The 15767-nt window shown below is 43.9% G+C and overlaps 1 protein-coding gene across 1 annotated transcript in view; it reads left to right on the top strand.

Annotated features, from left to right (window-relative positions):
• Mrpl50 (mitochondrial ribosomal protein L50) overlaps positions 1 to 4723 on the top strand; it is a 7660-nt gene extending 2937 nt beyond the window's left edge. Inside the window, exon 2 of the mRNA XM_008851910.3 lies at positions 3320 to 4723. Within this exon, the coding sequence (XP_008850132.1) occupies positions 3320 to 3707 (388 nt within the window). The 3' untranslated portion in view covers positions 3708 to 4723. The remainder of the gene's footprint in view (positions 1 to 3319) is intronic.
• Positions 4724 to 15767: the final 11044 nt, after the last annotated feature.

Below are 15767 nucleotides of genomic sequence, written 5' to 3'. Positions count from 1 at the left end.
ATTATTTTTATTTTATGTGTATGCATGTATTGCCTACATGTAGGTAAGTGCACCTGTGTCATACAATGCCCATGGAGGTCAGAAGAGACTGTCAGATCCCCTGGGACTGGAGTTACAGACAATTGTTAGCTGCCATGTGGGGCCTGGGATTCGAACCCAGGTCTTCTGCAAGAACAACCAGTGTTCTTAACCTCTGAGCCATCTCTCCAGCCCTTCTATTCTTTCTTGATTTTAGGGTTCTTATGTTCCTGGAAACTTACCTGCTTCTTTTAGGTTATCCAGTTTGTTGACGTGTAGTTACATCTAATGGTCCCTTTTATGAACCATCTATTGTAGTGTCCTCTTGTACTGTCTCCTCTTAAATTTCTAATTTAATTAGATGAGTTTTGTCCTTCTTTTTTCCCTTAGTCTAGCTAAGATTTTGTCCATTTTTGTGTTTTTATCTCCAGAGAAAAGTGTGTGTGTGTGTGTGTGTGTGTGTGTGTGTGTGTGTGTGTGTAGGCCAGAGGTCAAAGCTGCTGTCTTTCTTAGTCACTCTCCACCTTATTTTTCCAGACACAGTCTGTCACTGAACCTGGAATCTGATAATCTGGCTAGACTGGCTAGCCAGCAGCCCTGAGGATCGATCCTCTTATTTCTGCCTTCCAGCACCCTGATTACAGGCATGCATATGTACCAGTTTTTTTACATGGATGCTGAAGATCAAATTTGGTGTATGACAAGCACTTTACCTACTGAGCCATCTTTCCATCCAGCCTCTTAAGATATTCTTGAAATTCCTTTTGATTTCCTCTTTGACCCAACAGTGTATTGCTTAGTTTTAATGTATTTGTTATTTTTGTTTTCTTGTTCTCTTGCATTACTGATGATTAGTTTTTTCCCATTATGATCTGTAAGGCTACTTGCTATAGTTTTGATCCTTTAAATTTGTAAGGCTTTTTTTGTTATATAGTGTGGTCTATCCTAGGAAATCTTCAGTGTGTGCTTGAGAGAAATGTGTATCATTTTGCTGCTGAATTGAAAGCTCTATGGTGTCCATTTGGTGCCCAGTGCTATTCCAGTTCACTGTTCATTGATGTTCTGTCTGAATATCCTGCCCATTTACTCAAAGTACGTTACTGAGTTCTGTTATTGTAGGCAGTTTCTCTTTTCAGGTCTGTCCATATTTGCTTTGTATATTTACGTGCTCTGATGTTGGCAACATTTTTTTTTTTAATGTCCAATTGAATTGATCATTATCTAATGACCTTTGTCTCTAGAGAACGTTTTTGAATTAAACTTTTAATTGGTTTGATGTAAGTACAGCCATGCAGGCTTGGCTTTGCTTTTCATTTGCATGGAATATCTTTCTTCTGTCATTTTCGGCCTGTATGGGTCTTTGAATCTAGGCTTTATTTTTAGCACTCTGTATCTTTTAATTGGGGTGCTGAGTCTATTTGCCTTATTAAATTTTATTGCAACTATGATGAAATGTGACTAAATGATTTGTAGAGTGCAGGAGGTGAGTGGGTAGATGCTTCAGTGTGGACAGCTCTCTTGAATTTTGTTGAAATTCAGAATGATTTTCTTTTAAAATGGAAACTGCTGGGAGGAGGGTGGAGAGATGGCTTAGCAGTTAAGAGCTCTTGTTGCACCCAGAGGACCTGGGTTTGGTTCCCAGCACCACATAGCAGGTCTCAACTGCCCATAACTGCACTTCCAGGGGGATCTGATGCCCTCTTCTGGTCTCCGAGGGCACTAGGCACCATGTGGTACACTTAACGTATATTCGGGGAAAACACTCATAAACTTAAAGTAAATAAATCTTTTTTTTAAAAAGGAACTATTGCAGTATATTGTTTACCCTGAGATACTTTGGCAGTTTTGGTCCTTTTTCTATTGGTATAACAGAATGTCCGAGAAGGGTGATTTATAAAGAATAGAAATATATTTGACCCATGATTGTAGAATCTGGCAATTCCAAGCTTGGCACTGACGTCTGCTCTACATGTCTTCTGTTCTCGCTGCCTTGTCACATAGCAGAGGGTATCAGTCATAGTGAGATGGCAGGCTTGCTAGCTTGGCTCGCTTTTTCTCTTTGTTAAAGCCAGTAATACTTATATAGGATAAGTATAATCCTTATCTCCTCCAATTAACTGTGAAAACCCCACTGCCAAATATGGTTAACATATGAATTTGTGGATTAAGTGTCCAAGACATGAGCTTTTGAGGGACACATTCAAGTCACAAATAATGAGACTGAAATGCTAACCAAACATTAATGTAGAATGAGAGATTAGTTGCTGGAAGGTCTTAAGTAGGCAAAAAGTTTCACTAAAAACCATATTGTTGACCAGACATTTCATTTCATAGTCAATTCCAGTCAGGTGCGGATTCCATGAGAAACAAAACTCCTTAGGTAGTTTAGTTCACAAACAAAGGCATTTAAATGGTATGCCAGCCAGAATCCCTTCCAAGCAGTTCTTAAAGTTTATTCAAAGAAGCTCCAAATTAACAAATAGGCCTTTATTAAAGAATTTACATCTGGTATGGTAGTTCTCAAAAGTGACAGTGTTGCCCATGGAGGACATTTTACAGTGTCTTTGGTTGTCATGACTGGGGACAGGAATGCTGTTTGCAACCAGTAAATAGAAACTAGGGTGTCCCAACCATCTAACAGCAGCAAGGAACTATCTAGATAGAGTGTAAATGTATTTGGGATTGGGAAACCCTGATCTTGTAAGCAAAGTAGAATATAATTAAAATTTGGTTAGAATGTCATAAGCCCTGTGGGCAGTATCAAGTGCTGTGGAGATCAGAGGAACTTATTTTTGATCAGAAAGCTTGGGTTAAAGTTCCTAGAAGACTAGAGTTCTGTTTAGCACTTAAAGGATAAGTAATATTTCCATAAGTAAAGATGAAGAGTTTTAAGAAAGGATCTAACATGAGCCAAGTGTCAGGCAAGTGGGATTCTGTTTGGGAAACAGACCATAGTTTAGTTTGAACAGGTCTGTAGTCCATTTAGGAAATTAGTGAGAGGTAAATTTAATGAGGTATATATTGAACTTAGATCTCTTGAAGAACTAGGAAACCCAGACAGAAAACTTACTTATTTTTAGAAATTCATAGAATATGTAAAAGTACACACTAAGCTTTTGCTGTTTGTGTCAGTTCATTCAGCTGTAAGCATTTGAAGGGTAGATATCTACTCTTTTCTTCCCTACTGAAAAAGTATTAAGTGTGCAAGGTGTTGATTTTGATTGGAAGGCAAGATTCAGTCTGATGCTTATTAATGTCATTAGCATAATCAACCAAATGTATTTGTTTTTTATTATTCCAGAAAAGAGAAAGAGCCAGTGGTGACTGAAGCAGTAGAGGAGGTGAAAACAGAACCTGTCCTGGTGTGTCCCCCCTTACGAAGCCGAGCGTACACACCACCTGAAGACCTCCTGAGTCGTTTGGAGTCTCATATGAAAGAAGTTCTTGGTTCATCTCTTCCTGCTAATTGGCAAGACATCTCCCTGGACGACAGTCATGTGAAGTTCAGTCTCTTGGCACATTTAGCTGATGACTTGGGCCATGCAGTGCCTAACTCCAGGCTTCACCAGATGTGCAGGGTCAGGGATGTTCTTAATTTCTATAATGTTCCTGTTCAAGATAGGTCTAAATTTGATGAACTCATCACCAGTAATTTGCCTCCCAATTTGCAGATCACTTGGAATTACTGAGCAATCAGAAGGTGAACACACTGAATTCATTTTATTCTCCTCACTAAGGTGGCTGCCAGTTAGACCTTTAGCTATGTTGCCTATCCCAACTCTTCTCTAAACCTCCTTTTAATAGATTTGATTTGTTTCTTTCTATAGAATGCATTCTTTTCTCTTGATGATGCCACAAAACATTTTCTAATTAAAGCCTGTTTTCCCCAAAAGAATCAAGTTTTAATTATTTATGAAAATATTCTGAGGTATATCAGGCAGGGTTCTCTAGAGAAACAGATCTGATAGAATGAATATATATTTAAGGGGGATTGATTAGGTTGGCTTACAGGATATAGTCTGGATATTCCAGGCATGACTGTCTCACAGTGGAGAGATTGAGAACCTGATGGTTGCTCCGTCCACAAGACTGAATGTCTCAGCAGTCCTAATCTGACACTGAAGGCCTGCAGGCTTTCTGGAGAGTTGCTGGCCTTCAGTCTCCATGGGAAAACTGAATGAGCTGATTCTAATGCTACTAAAGAAATGCAGCAGGGCAGGAGCAGGATCATGAACTTGCCAACAGAGTGGAGGCCAGCAGGCCAGAAGCCAGGTTTTCCTCCTTCCATGGGTGCTGCCCGCACTCAGGGTGGGTCTTCCCACTTAGTGTAATCAAGAGAGTTCCTCATAGAAGCACTCAGTGTCTTGCCTTACAGTTGATTCCAGATCCAGTCCGGTTGACAGCCAAGATTAGCCATCAGAGACACTGGGTGTAAGATAGGAGGCCATTGCAAGTGCACGTGTCTTCTCTGCCCTTCATACAGATGAAGTAGATGCAAGAAGATGGTCTGCTTTTAGTAGGCGCCTAAATATAAGATGAGATTATATACATACACAAATAAGGAGACATATTTTATATTGGACATAAACATGAAAGTCTATTATAGAAAGTTGTTTCTTTGCTTTACTGCATGAGTAAAAATGGTAGGAAATACCCTGTGTATTCTAGATTCATCTCTTGAATTAAAGCTGATTTCTAAAGTATATTGTGTCTTTGATTTTTTTAACTGGAATTGACTTCTATATATAACTACTTTAAAGAGGTATACCAGACTCTGTATTTATTTAATTACATACTCTGTAGTTGAGGCATATTTCACATTTTTAATCTTTCTGTAACTTTTTAAATTTTTTTTGTTTTATGTGTATGAGTGTTTTGCCAGCATGTATGTGAGTGCACTATTTGCATACTGTACCTGTGGAGGTTGGAACAGGGTGGAGGTCAAAAGAGGGCATCAAGTCCCCTGACACTGGAGTTATAGACAGTTGTTAGCAGCCCTGCAAGTGCTGGGAACTGAACTCTGCATGAACAACCAGTGCTCTTAACTGCTGAGCCATCTCTTCAGCCCCACTGTAACTTTTTCATAACATTTATTTCTTTACTTTTATTATTAATTGGGTGCCGCGGCTTGTGTATGGAGATTTGAGCACAACTTGTGGGAATTGGTTCTTGCTTTCCAGCATGGTGGACCTGGGGATAGAACTCAGGTCATTAAATTTGGCAGCGTCTACCCACTGAATCATCTCCCAGGTCCTCTTTTCTGTAACTAAAAAAAGTGGCCTTAGGGCTGGGCATAGTGGCACATGCCTTTGATCCCAGCACTGGGGGGGCAGAGACTAGTAGATCTCTGAGATCCAGGTCAGGCTGATATACAAATATTCCAGTCCAGCTGGGGCTATAAAAAAACAAAACCTGGCCTTAGGGTGACTGATGATTTACTAGCTTGTCAAGTCTGTTCTTTGATGTACTTAGTTTGTAGAAATTACTCAGATTACCAGGTCTGAATGACAAAATTAGTGGCTATGTAAGGAACTGTAGTAATTTAAGCACAGGAAATTGCTTTTATTCTCTTTCCCTGGTGACTTTTTTGAAGAAGAAAGAAAATCAGGGTATATAAATTCTAACACATTCATTAGAAAAATTAGTTGAAGGGTTGCCAGGATGATTCTGGGTAAGAACATTGAGCTATAAGCAGGAAGACCCACGTAGAAAGCTGGGCATGGCTGGCTGCGTATGGCTGTAACCATCAGCATTGAGGGTGGAGACAGGCGGATCCCAAGAGATGGATGGCCAGCTAGCCTAGCCCAAAAGGTGAGCTTCCCACTCAGCCCCTCTCGCATGACAATTAGGTGGAGATCAATAGAGACAAACGGATGTCCTGCTTTGGCCTCCATGTGTGCCCACATGGGCATGTTCAGCTGCACACTTCCCTGGAAACACCAACTAAAAGGGGAAAAGAAAAAACAGTACAATCTAAAAGTCACTGAATAGTTGCTACATGTACATCATCATTTTGCTTGCGAACTTAGATGTCAGTGTCTGGAGTCCTAGAGCTTAGACATTATACCTGCTTCTACCTGAACTGAGCTAAACATTTGGGGTTTATATACACATTGATTATCTTGTTTCCTTACAAGGAATACAAGAACAAAATGGAAATAAAGAGATAGAAAGCCGGTCTAGAAACACTTGGTTACGACTGGAGAAGGGATTGCAAAAAACAGGTGTCTTTGTTAAGACAAATTATTCCTTTGTATCCTAGAACAGTGTTTTTCAAAATTTAAATATATATGAGTCATTGGGGGTCATTTTAATGTCTGGGATGCTTGTATGTCTGAAACACTCAAGAGGTAATACTGGTCACATTCTCAGTAACATGATCTCAGAGTTATGAGATGGCAGCAAAGTACCCTTCCCTAAAACATAGTAAATTTAGCCAAACCAGTAAGGTAAGCTGTGTATCTGTCAGTAACTCTAGAAAGCGTCGTTGCTTTACATACAGGCAATACACTGACTTTCAGAATAATGACCTTTTCGTTTTCCTGAAAAGGTTTGTTAACTTGTTTGCTGAAGTTGCCAAACTTGTACAATAGTTTTATAGTTTTACTTAATTGAATCTATGAACTCAGTGTGTTTATATAAAACCTAATAAAACCATTAGCAATTCAACATCAACAGAAATGGTTTTACATAAAGAACATATGTTTCAAATAGCATAAGATAGACTCTTGGTGCATTTCATTTTAACATGTAAAGTTTATGACTTTAGGAGTAACCATACTCCATGAAATTGGAGAAAATACATAAAAAATAAGAGGGTAAAAATATCACCATCTTTCTATATAGATGACCATCTAACTTTCTAACATATATCCAAATTGAAAAAAAAAAACATTTTCTATATCCAGTTATTTTTATTCTGTTGCGTATACACCTTCACGTGTCTGGATGCACTTTTAGATATCTGTGGAGGACCATGTCATGTCCAGCTTTATGAGGGGGCAGGGGATCAAACCCAGCTTGTCATGTTTAAGTGGCAAGTGCCTTACTGAGACTCAGCTCCAAGCCCTATTTCCTGCATCTTATTGTGGCATAATGTCCCCTCCTTGGCCTGAAGACAGGGATGCCCAGCCTTTTCAAAGTGTGATGACACTCATCTACAAATAGGTTGGACCTTGTTTACAGCTATCTGGGGATGAATGCAGCCTGTTGGACACACCTGCTTTAAATAGTGTGCAAATAAATCTTGGGGGAAGAGGGCAAAATTCTAGGTATTCTGTTTCTCATTTCTAACTTCATTATAAGAGAGAACTCTTGGTTTCAGTATTTTTACATTTATTGAGATTTTTAAGTTTTTAATAATTTTAGTGCATTTCATATAATAATAAAAAGACAATAACAAAAAATAACATCTTAATCAAATTAGGCTCCCCCCTTCCCCCTACACATCAGATTTCAGGTATTCTATCACATATGTTAAGTCCTATCTGGTCAAGCATTTCTATCCAGGTGTCTCTTGGTGTAAGTTCATCCACTGGAGTCTAGTCAGCCTATTTAGAGTCACTCCCTTAAAGAAGATCTACTCTCCTTCACCCCACAGTAATCATTTGTCAGTAGATCCTTGGCTAGGGTTGGGGCCTGCTGCCCATTTCTCCAGTTCTATGCTAGGCTTTTGTCTGATTCAGTCAGCATAGGTCTTGTGCATGCTGTCAGCATTGCTGCAAATTCATATGAGCCAAGTTTCCAGTGGCCTGAGAACCTCTGTTTCCTTATGTTCATGCACCAGCCCTGGTTCTTACAGTCTTTCCACTCCCTCCTCCACAATGGTCCCTGAGCCATGGGTGGGTGAGGTTTAATATAGGAATCCTATCCAGGGACACATACTTTGCAGTCTTGGCCAATTGTGGCCTTCTGTGTGCATCACGCTCTGTTGTATGAAGAAGCTTCACCGGTGAGAATTGAAGAATGTATTAGTATTCTTTCTACCCCCTGTTTGACTGTGTTCCATGAGCCTTAGGTGTAGAGGTTCCACTGGAGATGTGTCACTTAGGGCTGCACATCTCTCAGAAATATATTCTCTTATGTGTGACCAGTTGTGGCACTGTGTAATAGCTTCCATCTGTTGCAAAAAGAAGCTTCTTTGGTTAGTGGTGTATAGCACACTTGTCTGTAAATAAAAGGATCCATATTTAGCATATGGTAAGAAATTTCATTTGTCTAGTGATATGACAGAGATAGGGTTTTCTCTAGGCTCTATGACTTCTCCAGCCATGTATATTTGTATTTACAGTGCCACCTATGAGTTTCCTCCCATTGAGAGGGCTTTAAAGTCCAATTAGATAGCTGTTGATTACCCCCTAAATAACTGTGCCATTAGTGTACCAAAGCAGGTAGTATGCTGTAAGTCAAATTCTCTGCTGAGAGGTGCACGTGGCATCCAATCCCCTCCTCCCATGGTCCTTGTGATAGCCTGAGGAAAATATTCTCCAAACCCTGGTTTGAAGAATCTTAATGAGTTTTTTGGACTTGCTAACTGAGCTTGGGGTGCAGGTTTACTTACAGACAAGTGGGTGTTACCCCCCACCCCTGCCTCATGGCTGTGTTTGAAAGTCCACACCCAGGCATAAATCTGTGGTTCCAGACAGCCTTACAAAATGGCGAGAGACCAGCCTCGTGGTTTTCCCAGCTTTTATACCCTTAGTCCCTCCCCTGCAAGCAGCTATGGTCAACCCATTGGCTGGAAGAGGGAAGGGGAGTGGCTTCTTTGCAGAGTGAGGGAAGGAGGCAGGTCCATGGCTTGTCATCACAGGGTCAGAGGAACATCCTCCAGGTCACACTCTCCACCCCTTTCTCTGGCTCTCACAAAACTTTCCACCTGCTTCTTCTGTGAATATCCCTGAGCTTCAGAGGGGGTGGGGTGACCTTTCTCCCATTGTAATAGGGCACCGGACTCCTCATGTCTCTGTATCCTCTCTTTGTCATGGGCTGATGGCTCGATTTAGTGGCATTCCACCTACTATAAAAACACAAACAGCAAGAAGCAAGAACATGTAAACAGTAACGGCAATAATAGTTCATGGGCGTAACATAAATGCTTGGATGGTACTTTAGTAGACAAATCACATTCAACAATACAATTGCAGTGACTTCTCCACTGGGGCCTATAACCTCTCCTGACACGGGGTCAGCCTGGTCTACAATACCAGATGTGTGTTCCATCCCTAGGAGGTCCAATTGATGATTAGCTGGTTGTACATACACTAGACGAGACACTATTGCACCAGCAGGAACATCTTGCTTTGCATGTTGATAGTGCAGCATGCAGGGTCCTTTGTTAAACACGATAATGGGGGATAATTCTTCCCCAACCATCTGCATAGTGCCTTCTGGCACTATGAAAGCCACCCATCCAGTGGCAGGGAGTTTCTAGCTTAGTCCAAGCTTGATTTCTTCCTCTCCCACACTCATATCATGCGGTGTCTTCAGCAATAGGGTCTTATCGTCCACTTCAGGTGTGCAACCAACATTATTGGCAATCACCTTTAAAGTTTTGGGGACCTCTGGGGTCCCTTTGGCCAACTGCTCATAGGGAGGCAACCCACCCCTGGTACTGGGATTTTCATTTAATAACCTTATGGCTTCTGGAAGAGCCTTTTTCCACACCAGTAGGGTTCCTTCTGGGTTTAAGGCTTTCAACTGTTCCTTTAGCAACCCGTTTTTTTTTTTTTTTCTTTCAATTAACCCTGCTCCTGTAGGATTGTATAGAAGGTGGAAATACCATTGAACCTAATTATCCTCAGCCCAAGCTTACACATCTGTACCTGTGAAATGAGTGCCTCTGTTGCTATCAATTCACCTCGGGCACCCATACATGACACTGAGTTCAGTAAGGCCCTTGATAGTAGCCTTGCCTGTCGCTCACTTGCAAGGAAAGGTCTGTGTAACGCTTGTGGCAGTATCCACACAAGTGAGAGCATATTTACACCCCTCACTGACTGGCAGGGGCCCTATATAATCTACTTGCCAGTCTCTCACAGGGGAAGCTGCCTTGTGCACGTGTCCCATCACTGCATCCATCCTCCAGGGCCATAACCAGGAATACACCTCACAGGCCTGGACAGCCTGTTGGATGTCAGCATATTTTACCAGAATGTCGGCCGTTTTGACTATTCTCCATCCTGTGTTGGCTCCTCTGTGGCCCGACTTGACATGAATCCAGTGAGCTGCTTCTAGGGGAAACTGAGGACAGACAACCCTCACCTTGGTGAGGACATCAGCTTCCTGATTCCTGGGGGGACTCACCAGGCAGTGGGCAGCCACATGGTAAACTACCAGGGGCACTAGCTCCTCCTGCATTTTATTATATATATATATACACATTTGTGGTCCCCACAGGGGCTGTCCCATCACCTGCCAGTTTTCTTTCTCCCACTGAGCCATCCATATATATATATAGTCCTTCCACATTTGTTGTCTCCATAGTGGCCATCCCATCACCTGCCAGTTTTTTTTCTCCCACTGAGCCATCCATAAGGTTAAGCCCTTGAACACAGCCCAACTGTCAGTACAAACTGCTTTCTCCTTCTCCCCTCTCTAACCACATAGTGTCAGTGTTCATGTGTATTGCCACTGCTACCCACACCTGTCTGGAACCCCTGCTAGTGCCATCAGTATACCAGGCATTAGCCTGAATTGGGGGAGCCCCTTCTAGCACTCGGTCAGGTCTTGCTGGAGGGTCAACTATAGGAGGTGGAGGGAGAGGCTCTATGCCTTGAAATGACACCGGTCCTAGTACTGCTTGCATGGCATTGGTGATCAGGCTCGCTGACACCACCCCTCACTGTTGCGAATATGCATGCCATCTTTGCAGCATTTGGTTTCAGGCCACCCCTGACAGGGGCTTGGCTAACAGGCCCTCCACCCATCCTTTTATGGGATCTGCAGTTTTTACAGTAATCAGGGTGGGGCCCGTAATGAATTCCACCTGTTGCAATGCTTTGTACACAGCCAGCAGTTGCTGTTCTAGTGCTGTGTACCGGGACTCCCCCTTTCCACAATTGGGACCAGAACCCAATTGGGACCGTCTGTTTGAGTTGTTGTTGCCACAAGCCCCACCCTTAACCTTCAGGGTTCCTGGTGACTTCCAAGAGGAAGGGACACTGAGGTATTGGGGCACATAGCTGCTTAGCTTGACCAACCAGTACCTTGGCCTGCTCAAGGTGAGGTATAAAAATTTGCCAATACCCAAGATGTCCCCAAAATACCTGTAACTGCTTAGCATTTATTGGTAGGGGTTGTTCTAAGATTTTCTCAACAGCTGCACTGGGTATTATGCGAATTCTGCCTGACCATAAAACTCCTAAGAATTTTCCCGCTGTACCGGGCCCTTGTACCTTGTGTGGGTTGATTTCCCATCCTCGCTCCTTCAGCTTGCATGTTCCCTAAATGAGCTTCCAAATCTGTAAGGCACTCAGAAGTCACCATTATGTCATCTATGCAGTGGAACTTCCTTACAGAAGGAGGCAGGGTAACAAGGCCAGGTCCCAGGCCACCATCCTGTGACAAACCGTGGGGCTGAGGAGGAAACTTTGGGGAAGTACTCTGAAAGTCCATTGTCATCCATTCCACATGAATGAAAATTGATCTTGGGATTCAGCAACCTAGGGGAATACTAAAGAGTGCATTAGCAAGGTCCCCCGCAGTGTGGAAGGACTCCATTTCCTGCACCAGCTGATCAGTTAGCAGTGCAACGTTGGGTACGGCTGCATGAATGGGAGGCACCACCTTATTTAACTCCTGGTAATCTACAGTCATTCTCTAGGAGCCATCTGTCTTCCTGGTAGGCCAAATGGGGCTATTGAAAGGGCACTGGGCCCGGCAGATAACTTCTACTCTCTCTAGTTCCTGGATGGTTTCAGAAATTTCATCTCGACCCCCCCAGGCAGCTGGTACTGTTTGATATTCATTCACCACCCTCCGTGGGGTGGGCAATTTGACTGGCTCCCATCTCACCCACCCCCAAGTAATCATCTTTACTGTTTGCACCCTCAGCAGAAACTCTCCCACAGTAGTATGTGGGGTGTGATCCAGCAGGGCATCCACCCCTAAAATGGTCTCTTGAAGGGGAGAGATGCACACCTTGTACTCCTGCGGGGGATGACTGCCCACTCCCAGAATGAGTCTAGTCCACTTTACTTGTATGGTTTTTCCTAATTCCATCCACTGATATACACTGGCCCTGATGTTTTTGGGGATTGCGGTGAATTAATGTACACTCTGCCCCAGTATCCACTAGGGCCCATGTGTTTTGTACATTAGTGGGGGACCAATAAATCCTCAATTTGACATGTGGTCTCCGGTCACCCAGTATGGCCCTCACCTGTGGGCAACCTTGGCAACCCCTTCAAGGCAGTGGTTGGGGAGGGGTGTTCCATCCAATGAGGCTGCCTTCCTCTGCAGCAGGGGGCGCAGTTGGAGTTACCCGCACCTCCTGGTCCCGAGTTTTTCTTCTGTGGTGAATTGCTGGTCAGGTCTTAAAGCCCTCCACAGAATCACCAGCACAGGATTTGGCTGCCCATCTACATTGTCCCTAGTAACTCCTGCTCTGCACAGATCCATCCACATCTGTGCTCAGGAGACAGGGAGGGGCCCCTTTGCTGAGTTCCAGCTCTTTCCCCTTGTGTCTACTCACTTTAGCACCTTTAGAACCCTGTTTACATGTTGGTCTATATCATTTAAATTCACCAGAGCCTTGCCAGCATCATACAGCCTTAGTTTTCCTTGAGGACACACAGAGAGGGTTAGTACTCCTTGAGGACACACACAGAAGCTTAGTACTCATTAAGGACACACACGGAGGCTTAGTACTTCATGAGGAAACACAGAGAGGCTTAGAACACAGGCTTAGTACTACTTGCAGACACACAGAGAGGCTTAGAACTCCTTCAGGTCACACAGAGAGGGTGAGAACTACTTGAGGACATACAAAGAGGCTTAGTACTCCTTGTGGACACATAGGCTTAGTACTCGTGAGGACACACAGGGAGGCTTAGTACTCCTTGTGGACACATAGGCTTAGTACTCGTGAGGACACACAGAGAGGCTTAGTACTCCTTAAGGACACACAGAGAGGCTCAGTACTCCTTGCAGACACACAGGCTTAGTACTCCTTGCAGACACACAGAGGCTTAGTACTCCTTGCAGACACAGAGAGGCTTAGTACCCCTTGCGGACACAGATGTCCCGACCCGCGGGACACCTCTACTGTGGGACGACGAGTGAGTGTCCTAGAAGAAATGAACAAACAAGGAACACGAAGAAAGGAAGCAAGACAGTGTTCTGATCAAGCTCCGTTTATTGAGTACACACAGCATATTTTTATAGTAGGGTTAGGGCGGGGGGAGTGGAAGGTGGGAAGGCTCTGGTGGAATTTTCCACTAAGGGCTGATTGCCAAAGTAGGGCAGAGGGGGTTTTTCTAAGAAGACATATGGTTAGGCGAGATAAGGAAGTTGCCTGAGTAGGAGTAAGGGGCCAGGGCAGGGCTAAGGTGGAAAACCATGTTTTCTTTTGAAAAGATCATTAAGCTTTTCTTTCATGTTATGGCTGGCAATTATTAAATGGTTTCTGGCACACAGAGAGAGGCTTAGTACTCCTTGCAGACACAGATAGGCTTAGTAGTCCTTGCGGATACATAGAAAGACTTAGTACTCCTTGCGAACCCAGAAGCTTAGTGCTCCTTGCAGACACAAAGAGAGGCTTAGTACTCCTTGAGGACAACTAAAGAGGCATAGTACTCCTTGAGGACACACAGAAAGTCTTAGTACTCCTTGCGGACACACAGAGACACTTAGTATTCCTACGGACACACAGAGAGGCTTAGTACTATTGTGGACACACAGAGAGGCTTAGTACTCCTTGGGGACTCACTGAGAGGCTTGTTACTCCTTGCGGACACACATAGAGGCTGAGTACTCCTTGTGGACACAAAAGCTTAGTACTCCTTGTGGACACATAGGCTTATTACTCGTGAGGACACACAGAGAGGCTTAGTACTCCTTGAGGACATACAGAGAAGCTTAGTTCTCCTTGGGGTCATATAGGCTTAGTACTCCTTGCAGACACATAGAGATGCTTAGACCTTCAGCAGACACACAGGCAGGCTTAGTACTCCTTGCGGACATACAGAGAGGCTTAGTACTCCTTGCGGATGCACAGGTTTAGTATTCCTAGCAGACACAGAGAGGTTTAGTACTACTTGAGGACACACAGAGAGGTTTACTACTCCTTGCGGACACACAGAGATGCTTAGTACTCCTTGCTGACACACAGAGAGACTTACTACTCCTTGTGGACACACAGAGATGCTTAGTACTCCTTGCTGACACACAGAGAGGCTTAGCAATCCCTGTGGACACACAGGCTTAGTACTACTTGCAGACACACAGAGGCTTAGAACTCCTTCAGATCACACAGAGAGGGTTAGAACTACTTGAGGACATACAAAGAGGCTTAGTACTCCTTGCAGACACACAGATAGGCTTAGTAGTCCTTGTGGACACATAGAGAGGCTTAGTACTCCTTGAGGACACCTAAAGAGGCATAGTATTCCTTGAGGACACACAGAGAGGCTTAGTACACCTTGCGGACACACAGGCTTAGTACTCCTTACAGACACAGAGGCTTAGTACTCCTTGGAAACACACAAAGAGTCTTAGTACTCCTTGCAGACACACAGAGAGGGTTAGTACTCCTTGTGAAAACACAGAGAGGCTTAGTTCTCCTCGACGACACACTGAGAGGGTTAGCACTCCTTGAGGACACACAGAGAGGCTTAGTATTCCTTCTGAACACATAGGAAAGCTTAGTAATACTTGAGAAAACACAGAGAGGCTTAGTACTCCTTCACGACACACAGGGAGGCTTAGGACTCTTTGCGGACACACGGAGAGGGTTAGTACTCCTTGTGGACACACAGGCTTAGTAATCCTTCTGGACACAGAGAGAGGCTTAGTACTCCTTCACGACACACAGGGAGGCTTAGGACTCTTTGCGGACACACGGAGAGGGTTAGTACTCCTTGTGGACACACAGGCTTAGTAATCCTTCTGGACACAGAGAGAGGCTTAGTACTCCTTGCGGACGCACAGAAAGCCTTAGTACTCCTTGTGGACACAAAGGCTTAGTACTCCTTTTGGACAAACAGAGAGACTTAGTACTCCTTGTGTAAACACTGAGAGGCTTAGTACTCCTTGAGGACACACAGAGGCTTAGTACTCCTTGCAGACACACAGAGAGGCTTAGTACTCCTTGAGGACACACAGAGAGGCTTTGTTCTCCTTGGGGTCATACAGTCTTAGGACTCCTTGCAGACATATAGAGATGCTTAGACCTTCTGCGGACACACAGGAAGGCTTAGTACTCCTTGGGGACACACAGAGAGGCTTAGTAGTCCTTCCGAACATAGAGATAAGCTTAGTAACACTTGAGAAAACACAGAGAGGCTTAGTACTCCTTCACGACACACAGGGAGGCTTAGGACTCCTTGCGGACACACAGAGAGGCTTAGTACTCCTTGAGGACACACAGGCTTAGTAATCCTTCCGGACACACAGAGAGGCTTAGTACTCCTTGAGGACACACAGAGAGGCTTTGTTCTCCTTGGGGTCATACAGTCTTAGGACTCCTTGCAGACACATAGAGATGCTTAGACCTTCTGCGGACACACAGGCAGGCTTAGTACTCCTTGGGG

Source organism: Nannospalax galili, unplaced genomic scaffold, assembly GCF_000622305.1.
Source record: "Nannospalax galili isolate Female #2095 unplaced genomic scaffold, S.galili_v1.0 scaffold125, whole genome shotgun sequence".
Classification (NCBI taxonomy): Eukaryota; Metazoa; Chordata; class Mammalia; order Rodentia; family Spalacidae; genus Nannospalax; species Nannospalax galili.
The sequence above is the reverse complement of the archived record's forward strand: the minus strand, read 5'-3'. Positions and strand labels throughout refer to the sequence as shown.